This window comes from Solanum stenotomum, chromosome 5 (genome assembly GCF_019186545.1).
Source record: "Solanum stenotomum isolate F172 chromosome 5, ASM1918654v1, whole genome shotgun sequence".
NCBI classification, from domain to species: domain Eukaryota; kingdom Viridiplantae; phylum Streptophyta; class Magnoliopsida; order Solanales; family Solanaceae; genus Solanum; species Solanum stenotomum.
In genome coordinates, this window is record NC_064286.1 from 62,744,553 (window position 1) to 62,755,550 (window position 10,998).

The 10,998-nt window shown below is 32.5% G+C and overlaps 2 protein-coding genes across 2 annotated transcripts; both read right to left on the reverse strand.

The window, feature by feature from the left end:
• Positions 1 to 908: 908 nt before the first annotated feature.
• Positions 909 to 4,646, reverse strand: LOC125864816 (probable 2-oxoglutarate-dependent dioxygenase AOP1). Its single transcript, XM_049544899.1, has 3 exons — positions 4,275 to 4,646; positions 2,056 to 2,383; positions 909 to 1,465 (listed from the first exon to the last, which is right to left on the reverse strand). The coding sequence occupies exons 1-3, from the start codon at positions 4,631 to 4,633 to the stop codon at positions 1,214 to 1,216; spliced, it is 939 nt and encodes a 312-aa protein (XP_049400856.1). The 5' UTR covers positions 4,634 to 4,646; the 3' UTR covers positions 909 to 1,213.
• A 1,603-nt stretch (positions 4,647 to 6,249) lies between these two features.
• Positions 6,250 to 9,915, reverse strand: LOC125864823 (uncharacterized). The gene is made up of 5 exons (XM_049544907.1): positions 9,597 to 9,915; positions 7,641 to 7,741; positions 7,171 to 7,287; positions 6,986 to 7,087; positions 6,250 to 6,612 (listed from the first exon to the last, which is right to left on the reverse strand). The coding sequence occupies exons 1-5, from the start codon at positions 9,829 to 9,831 to the stop codon at positions 6,442 to 6,444; spliced, it is 726 nt and encodes a 241-aa protein (XP_049400864.1). The 5' UTR covers positions 9,832 to 9,915; the 3' UTR covers positions 6,250 to 6,441.
• Between the last annotated feature and the right edge of the window lie 1,083 nt (positions 9,916 to 10,998).

Here is a 10,998-nt window from a genome sequence, read left to right on the forward strand (position 1 = left end):
CACCTACACATCAAAGATATATATTATCCAGCTAATCATGGTTAAGGCGTGGAGTTGGATGTTTTTTTTTTTTTAACACTAAATGTCAATAAATAAAAGATGAATAGCTCCGGAAAAGGAATCTATTAATTTGATTGGATTGTAGGTATGATGATTTACTTTACAAGTGAGATTTAGAGATTTTCCGATAAAACATGATTTATTAGTTCGCCTAAAGTCGTAGTGACATAATTCTTCATCTGTAAGCTATTAAAGATTTATTCTCAAGATGAAAAGAATTGACTTTTTGAAAAAATGAAAATGTATTATAAAAGAAAGGAGGCTTGAACTCACATATGATTAGACTCTTCTTCAGCCTCTACTCGTCCTTACACAACCCTGTGTCATAAATAATTTTTTTTTATTAAGATATAAGTATAATTAACCATGCATTTTGATATTATTAATGAAATAAATATTTATTTATTTAATTCAATGAAATATTACATTAAGTAGATCATTTTATCATATATATATATATATATCCTCAGCTTAATCAAACACCATCTTATAAAATAAAACGAAGAGAATATTTCATTTAATTCTCAAATATGGGTGAAACCGTGAAGGAGATCGCTTAATTTTCAAAACTTTGCATTTTGCATTTGAAAAGACTAAAGTGTGTTTACATTTTACAATAATGTAGATACCACTTGTACTAATATCTAACAAAAGTGCGTCTTATGCTCTTGTCAATTGACTCATTTCTTGCCCAATTTTTACAAGTCTTTAGATAGTACTCTTTCCGTTTCATTTTATATGTTCATTTTAGCAAATCGAGAATATTTTATTTGCATGCTATCCTTAATATTAAATGTAACTAGATAAAATAATAATAAACAAAATTAGAATTTCAAAACATCATTAAGAAGATTAAATTGCTGAAATACACCTTTAATTAAAATTTTCTAATTAAGAGATGTATCGTGTCAGGATCAACAGAGACCAATAATATGAAACGGAGCAAGTACAAGCAAAAGAGGGTTAGTAATATGAAGAAGGTGAAGCATTACAACAACAACAATAACAATACCCCATGTAGTCCCACAAAGTTGGATCTGAAAAAAGTAGAGTGTATATATACAGACTTTACCCCAGTACCGCAAAGATAGAGAGGTTGTTTCAGATAGGCCCTCGACAGTCGCCAAGTTGAAACTTTAAGAAGTACAATAATTCATACACCACAATAAGCCTTGAGAGCATTGGGGCCAGCTTCCCGTCTAGCTTCTGTACCAAAAAACTCAAAATAACCAAGTATGTCATATGGCTTGAAGAGTAAAGGGTGTTCTTTATCCACGAGTTCTTTTGGGGCCTTTATGGTGCAATCTGTTTTTGGATCTGCAAATAATTGAATGGAGAACCTATCATATTCTCCGGCCATCGTTACCCTATGGAGAGGAGAATGCAATCGACCATTTGTCCATGCCTGTATATATTTGCACAATTATGTTAGAACTTGTGATATCTTAAGACAAAAAGCTTCATGATTAAAAGGCAGTTGTAGTATGTAGACATCGAGACGATAGCATCAACTACAATTGACTCGATGTCTATATATACAATAACATACCCAATGTAGTCCCACAAAATGGGGTTCTGGGAGATAGAGTGTACGCATACCTTACGAGGTTGTTTCGATCACACCCTCGGCTCAAGGAAAAACAGTTCTAGGCAGTACTCCAGAAAAAGAAGTTATGGAAGTACAAAAAACAACAAATAGTAATAGAGCAGAACTACAACAAAACAACAAATAATAATAGAGCAGAACTACAACAAAACAATACGATAATCTAGCTGGTAAAAGGAAGGAAATTGACGCATAAGAAACTATAAGAGCAATATTACGACTACTAGTATGAATTGAAACAAGACAACATGATGCTACCTACTAACCTTCTACCCTAATTTGTGTCCTCCACACCCTCCTATCTAAGGTCATATCTGTAAGCTGAAACTAGGCCAATAATTTCCCCCCTTTTTCCTACAAAAAAATAATAACAATAAAGTTAATCTTACCATGAAGGAATCTCCGGCCAAAACAATGAAAGAATTCGATGAAATATCAACATCAATCCATTCTCCATTTGTCTTGAGAATTTGCAATCCATTTACTTGATTTTGTGATATTATGGTCAAGAAGTTACCATCAGTATGGTCACCAAGTCCAGTTTTATTCCCAATTTCTTCAACTTGATCTGCATTGTATTTGGTTAATCGCAATAGGAAAGAGGTGAGATCCAAGAATTGATCAATGTAATTTTGTAGTCCTAGACTCTCCAAAACCATCCTTTTCACCATCTCATCCAATTCCACAAGTGGCTTTGAGTAGGACTTTACTACATTGCTGCAAAACAAGCAAATGGGGACACATGACTCCACTTTTCAAGCAATAAGAGAGCCTCACATAATTAATTGTTTGTTATGTGAGACATAGAATAGATTTATCATATAGGGTGTGTTTGGTATATGTATGGTGAAGAGACTCAAGATAAGGTGGGAGTACTGACCCTGTGGTGGATAGGAGATGTGTAGATGAGATGCGTGAGAGGTTGACTATGGTGAGCATAAGGAGAGGGAGAGATAGGCGTAAGAAGTTTTTGGAGAGAGGTGATTAGACAAGACATAGTGCAATGTCAACTTACCAAAGACGATATGACACTTGATAGTAGGTTGTTGAGCATTTTTTTTTTTTGGTCTAGGAGTATTGGTTTCGTTTTTACTTTTGCTTATTCTTAAATATCATACCATCTTCAACCCACCTCTATTTTACTCTCTATTCTCTATATTTAAAGAGTAAAATAGAGAATGAGCTCTCCAACCCCCCTCCATATATCGAGAGGGTGATTGGAGAACTACTACTCACCTCTCTATTTCACTTTTTGATTATTTTAATATTATTTCTATTTATCATTAATTAAGTCTTTATTATTTGTAATTAATTTTCTATATAACATCTAAAAACATATTATTGACAAGTTACTATTTTTATCCGAATTAATAATTTTCTATTTTATTTGTTAAAAAATCACTTTAAATATGTAATTTCAAATTATTTTAATATTATTTATATTATATGAGACTATTAATTAAGTCTTTAATAGTTGAATTATTTTCTAAGTAATATAACATCTAAAAAAAATACTTTTAATAAGTACACTATTTTCATTCCGAATTAACAATTTTTGTAAAAAAATCTTTTAAAAAAATTGTCACTTTAAATATTTAATTTAAAATTATAATTATTTTTCACTATGAAGAATACACAAAATCTACATGATAATTCAAACAATCTACTTTTATGTTATAGGGATAAATTATTAAACTACACTTTTTAATGAGCATGAAAATACTTTTTGCAATAGTTCAAAATGGAATAGGGGAAGTAAATTAGTACACAAAATAATAGGATACAAGATGAAATTGTTAATTTAAATAATTTTTAGCTACACATAAAAAAAATATGGACAAAAAATTACTCATTTTGAACTCCATAATGCATTAATAGAGCATTATGGGAGCAATGTAATAGTCTTGAAAGTTGAGTATTTATGTAAAATTTTAAATTAAATTTTACGATAATGCATTATCTATTATGCAATTGTATTTCATCAATAATTTCACTTTTATTTGAATTGTTTGTTAGTATGTATTATACATAATATTTGTTGTAATTTCTTTTATTTAGAAATTTAGAATAAATTATAATTTATATTTTATGAAAATTTTGAAAAGAACAAAATTTATATTACATGAAGATTATAGGGTAATTATTTGCAAAAAGAAGAAATAATTTATATTATAAAATAAGAAAATAAAAATGAAATGGAAATATTAATATAATATTAATGAGAGAGAAAAAGATTCCTTTTTAAAGAGTAAAATAGAGAATTTGGTTGGAGTTGGTTGTCTGAAAATATAGAGAACTCTATATTTGGAGAGTAAAATAGAGAATATGATTGGAGATGCCCTAATATTACTTGTTTGTTTCTTCCATTTGTTTATTTTATTATCTTTTTTTTTTGTTATTGCTTGTTATTACTATTGCCTTTTCATTTCTTTTTTGAGCCGAAGGTCTATTAAAAATAACCTCATTACACTTACAACTTACAAGGTAGCTAGGGGTAAGGTCTATGTACGCCTAAAGAGGTAACATTCAACACAAAATCACACCTAAAGAGTAATCAAAAAAAAAAAAAAAAAACGACAAATACAAAATCTTAAAAGAAGTAACATACCAAAACTCAGGATTTCCCTCAGGCCAGAAGATATTAGCAAAAGTTTCAACACTTTCAGGTTGAAGCAAGTCATCAATGCATACACTCTCATAGAATGGTAATGTTGGTAGCTTCCCTATGTAGCCATTGAAGGGTAATTTCTTTGACAAGTTTTTCATTTTGATCTCCCATGGAAATTCAAAGATTTCTCTTGATCTACCAAACATGGCTTCTAAAGTTTCATTTCTAAGCTTATCATATATTGCTTCAAAACAACCATACTCTTGCAAAGCTTGAAAAACTTTAGATTTTGTGGAATCCCATTGTATAGTACCTGGTTTTAGCTCTGACTTGCAGAAATATATGGTAGGAACCTTCATTTCATTAGAATTAAGAAGTCGAACAGTATAAAAAAAGCAAATAGAAGATATATTACAATAATTGGTTATACAGTATTGTTTTTGAATTATTGAGTATTCCTTGTAGAAAAAAGTAGATCTGACATAAAATATGATGAAGGGGAATTAGAATAAGCCTGACATATGTGGAGTACTGTGTCCATGAAAGATACTCCCTCAGTTCTATTTTATGAGAGGTACTTTAGCTCGGCACGAAATTTAAGAAATAAATGAAGACTTTTAAAATTTATGGTCTAAAATGGATGATAGGAATTTGTGTGACTACAAATCATTTCATTAAGAATAAAACAAACATTTTAAAGTTAAATTATTACTTAATATAAAAATGTGTCATTCTTTTTGGGACTGATTAAAAAGGAAAGTAAGTCACAAATTGAGACTGGGAGAGTAATACAGATTGTTTATATTATCAAATTGATCCACATTTCAGCATATTTCAATCCAACTCATTTCATTATAAGTAACTTTAGAGCGGATCAAATAACCCTAATTCACTAACTCAGTCCATTTTGACCCTTTTTTTTTTTTTAGTTTCTGAATTGTAGGATTGCTATATTTTGTGTATACAATGGAAATAGGCCAAACACATATGCAGACTCTTAAACTTGTCCCTAAATTTCATTTTGGCACTCCAACTCAATCTTGTTCCATTTTAACCCTTCAACTTCAATTTTTATGTTCCATTTTGACACTTCTTTCCAAAGAACCAACAAAGTGAGATGTGTGTACTTCACATGCCATTATTGTGTTAAAAAATAATGGATGAACATTGTTTTAAAAAAAATAAATAAATTAGAGTTTCTGTACTTTATTGTGTGAAAAAATAATCTGCGAAAGTAAGTTGGTCTTTTTTTTAAAACAATTAGTTAATTTAAATAACATCACATATATTTTTTTTCATATCTAGTCTACTTGGACTAACTCAAATATCAGCTTTCTAATTGTTCATTCAGCTAATTAAATACGAGTAAAAAAAAAACTCATGTTCATGCTAATTAATAACACTATCAAAAAATGTTGAAACTCAATAGACTTCGTTGGGTTGTCATTGATTATTTTAAGAAAGAAATCGACGCACTTTCGTCGGTTATTTTTCACGCAAAAATATAGGAATACTCTTAAAAAGAAATTGTTACTATTTTTATAAAAAAAAAAACAATGATAGTCCGTCAGTTTTAATTTTTTACAATAATTAACGGATGATCATCGATTTTTAAAATGCAAAATTGCAGTTGAATAACATATATAGAAATAAAGAAATCATAAAATTAGTATTTTGTGTTAAATGGTATATAAAAGAAATAGAGTTGAAGGGTAATCTTTTATTATTTTTTAAAAAAATACTTTTTTTTTGTCTTTCACTCTCTTAGAGAATGTGTGATGCACGCTCTCTGGCACATCACTTAGAAGTGCTAAAATGGAACATAAAAATTGGAGTTGAAGGGTTAAAATGGAACAAGGTTGAGTTGGAGTGTCAAAATGAAATTTAGAGACAAGTTTAAGGGTCTGCATATGTGTTTGACCATAGAAATATGTAAACTGGCTCACAATTGATGAACATGTCATGATAGCCAAAGTAATTCAACTTAACTTTTTATTGACAGGTAATTTGTTATTCTTGAGGTGCCCACTTTACAATTCAGAATGAAGGATGGACTAACAACTAGTTTGTAACAGATTAAGTTACATATTCCAATTTTGTACAGAAGAATGACAATAATATTTACAAATGCACAAACAAACAACGGCTATGGAGCTTAGATATTTATCTACAGGAAGTCCCATCGCCAGAAAACTTTATCTACAATGCCTCCACCGTTTCGAACTGCAAGGTGGATCCTTTCAGACGCAGGAGGAACCCCCCATAGTAGCGGTACTGCAACTGTCATAGTTAGCTTTTCCTGCATATCGCCCTTGCTGGCTTTCTCCGCAGAGACAATCTGTAGCACGAAAAGATAATTTGTCGAACCATTAAATAAGTTATGAAACTCTAATAAAGGAAATGATACTACCTGATCTGAAATTTCATACTGAATTACCAAAGAAGAGAGAACCTAAAAGTAAACCTACTTGATGTCAAAACAGCTTCAATTACCATCCACACTCTCAACGCTAATGATATTTGAGGCCTAACTAAGTTGACCTACGAGCCTATAATAACAGGTCTATAGGTCAAGATGTACGAGATGATCAGAAAGGCAATGAGTTCATAAAGAAAGTATGCAAGGGAAGCTCGGGCTTGTCATGCAACACCAATCAAATTGGTCCATGAAAGGATCAGAACCAAAAAAAGAGAGGTGATATAAGAAATACCTCCCCACCATGCTCAAGAACAGTGTCTTCCACAACGTCGCTCAACATCTCTATAGAACGGCAAAAACCAATTATGCATAGTTTCCTGCCCATGTCAAGGCCCTGGAAAAGTCACCAATTCCAATTCCCATTAAGATGAACATAAACATTGGACATTAGAAGTTGACAAGTAGCAGAAGCTTTACATTAGTTGCTGCAATGTCAAAGAGAGCACCTAAACAGAGGCTTTGATTTGGATCCATGTAACTGCTCTCGCGAAATCGTTGAAGTCTTGGAGACACTTTCAATTTTCCCTGCTTCTTCTGCATTTCAAAGTAAAACATCAGACAAGATGTGCAAAATCAATTGCAAAAGCAATTATCTTTATTAAACCGAGCGGATGAAGTATGGAAAGAGGGAAGCAACGAGAATGGCAAGAAGATATTATACAGCGTGTCTCATGAACTTCTACAAACTGCAGACTTATTCAGTTCTTACAAGTATATTGTGTATCTTCCAAACTAGAATAAACTAAATACACCTAACAGTGTTTAGAGATTCAATGAATGAACTATATTCGCTACAAGAAAATAGAGGAATGAAATTCCAATATGCCTTTTTACTCAGAATGGTGAGAAAAACATGCACAGAACTGATGGGGGGAAAATAAGCATACATCAGACGAAGATATCCGTCGCTTAACCATGTTTCCCCCAAGTTGAACGAGTCCATCAGCAGTGAACAGTGTGATTTTCTCCTCCTGTACCCACTGCATAGCTGCAAATAGCAGGGAAAACTTCAAAACCAAATAATTAAATTCAAACAAAAAGGTTAATCGACTATGACAGCCAAGAGACTATAAGTGAAGACATATCCTGTTAAATGATGAATAATATCTATATATAAAATGGGGAGAAAGAAAAGTTTAAAAGAAATAAATGCTATAAAATATCAAACCAATAATTAACCTTTCATTTGAGTCAATGCGAGGGGACTTTTGGAGTCCGAAGTATGCATCATACATGAGGGGATGTACATCTTTTCAGAGTTTAATTTTGTGCTACTTAATTTACAACATATAAGGAGGGAGAGATCATCAAATATATGGACCTGTCATAGAACAAGATTCTTGCACATAAACCAATGAAAGTGGTTGATGTTTCAGGACAGAGTTGGAGTCACTGGACCAATGTGATAAGATACACTTGAAACATTTCTGTCCCAAACAATTGTAACAGAAATGACTCACCTGCTCTCTTTCATCTCACACAGAATTAAAAAAAGTCTGTAATAAATAAAAAAGTATCCAATCCTCGAGGACAGATGGATAAGCACCAATTTTGAAGCATTCTAGAAGTTACTTATATATGCTAAGCATCAAGTTTGGAGGCGCTACAAATTTACAAAGCTTCATTCTCTCCTACAATTAGCTATGCATTTCTAACCTGACAAAATATTTTAATTCTTTTACAATAGGGATTCCATTACCAAAATTTGGTTATCACTGTGTAAGATGGTGTCCCTAAAAAGTCTTGACAAGATGCAAATAACAACATCAACCACAGTATACTTAACTCGAACTGTATTAGAATTTTCTGATTACGAAATCTGATTAAAATGTTTAACAAATTCTTTGCACAACTTAACACGCAATGCATTGCAGGTAAAGGGTTTTTTGAGAGTCATTCTTGAAGCATTTCAAACGACGGTCCACGTTAGCTTCCTCCAAAAAAGGGTGTATTGTCACAAAATCCACATTACGAAACTGTATAAAACATCTATTGACATACTAGTGCTTCATGGTCACTAAATTGAAATCCATGAATGAATATCTACTAACACAACTTCTCAATGAACTATCCTCTCACAGAAGATAATTGAACCTAAAACCGAATTTTCGCTCATTTCTTTAAGCAGAATGTCAATCGACTTTAATTTTGAGGTAGAACACCCTTGAAGAATGCCTTAGGAATCTAACATTAACAGACAAGGAAATTACTACAAGTACAATTCTTCCTGATATAAAAGAGCAACACTATTTCTAGATTAAAAAATCTTCACACACAGACATAAACTAAACTATACAACAGTAAAAAATAACTCTAAACAAAGATGGAATGCTATGTAAAATGGAAAAGGCAAACTATAAATAAAGAATGAACTTTTAGCATCTAATTTGTATGAAATCCTAAACAAGTATCTCTGTCTACTGGAAACAAGAGCTATAATTCAACACATACATCAAAACAAAATCCTAATTGTATCCCTCACCTAATCCTTAGTATTTTTTTTAAAACACCACCAACTAGCTAAGCTCAATTGTTGTTTCTACATTTCAGTATCTAAAATAAATGACAGCACGGTGCACTAAGCTTCTGCTATGTAGGAGTCTGGGGAAGGACCGGACCACAAATGTCTATTATATGCAATCTTACCCTGCATTTATGATAAGCGTTGAGATCTACAGATCCTCTAGTTGTAAAGCCTAATTCGCCTTTAAATAAATTAATTAAGTAATATGAATCACATAGCTTAAAATCTCAAAATTTAAGGAGCAAAAGGAAAAAAAAGAAAAAGTACTTTTAGGCTTTTGAATTTTAAACTAACACTATCTAGAGATTAACGAACATACAAGGATCACTGGAGTCAGACGATTCCCAAGGATAGGGTCCGAATGCATCATCGCCAAGGAAACCGCCGGAGCCGGACGCCTTCGCGACGAACTTAACGGAACGGATCGGCGATTGACTCGGAAAAAGAGTCAACTTACGGAAAGATGAACATGAGGAACCGGAGGAACAGGGAGGGTCTTTTAGGAGAGGAATAGAAGAGACGGCGGATAAACAGACGGCGGCGATCTCCGGCATTTTTTTCCGGCGAGAGGGGAATTTTGAAGGAATGTGAAAGGGAAATGATCGGAATCTGAGAAAAGTAAAGCAAAAAAAAAAAGGGGAAAAATGGAAGAAAAGGAAAAGATAAAAAATTAACGCCACAGGAATTGAGGATGACACGTCGACAGGAAGGCGGTTTAATTACGTTTTGGCGGTGGTTAATTAGGAGAATGAACCGGGTCTGAAACGGTTGGTCCTATTTATTTATTTATTTTCAATGGTCCTATTGCTTTTTATTACCATGAACAAAATATTTTTATAATGTCCACCAATATAACACGTAATATTTGGAGGTTGGAGGTTTGAAGATAAATTTTGGAGTTCAAGGAATTCAGGTCGAACAAGATCAAATTGGAATATTTAGAGTGAAAATTTAGGGGTGGTGTTGGATGAAGTGGACGTGGAAGTAAGACTTATCATATAGATTATTTCAAAGAGTTTTTATTTAAGATAGTGTGAACATTGACAATGATGTCACATAACACATTTGAATGGCAGTGATGAAATGGAGGTTTGTCTCTTGAATCTTGTGTGATAAGAATGTACCACATAAACTTAAAGGTAAGTTCTACAGAGTGATGATTAGACTGTCCTTGTTGGATGGGGTGGAAGGTTGAGCAATCATGAATTCACATGTTCAGAAGATGCATGTTGCGACAAAATTAAGAATGAAGTTATTCGAGAGAAGGTGGGAGTGACATATGTGGTAGACAATATGAAGGAAGCAAGACTGAGAAGATTTGAGCATGTGTAAAGAAGGTGTGTTGACGCCCTAGTGAGGAGGTGTGAGGCGTTGGGTGTGGGGGTTACGTGGAAGGGTAGAGGTATGCCGAAAAAGTATGAAGGTTGAGGTGATTAGACAAGACATGATGCAACTCCATATTATCGAGGACAAGACTCTAGACAAGAAGGAGTGGAGGTCGCGTATTAGAGTAGAAAATTAGTAGGGATAAAGTGTTGTCTTGTCTTGCATAGATTGTTGTGTAGCACTAGTCATACCTTTGTAGCTCTAGCATATGTTGTTTATTAAATTTTGATTATCATATTATTTTTGTTTTACTGTTTCTTTCTTAATTATAGACCTTACAAAACTTCCTTATTAACTGTTATCTTTTCATTGTTTTCTTTATCTTACACTTGGAT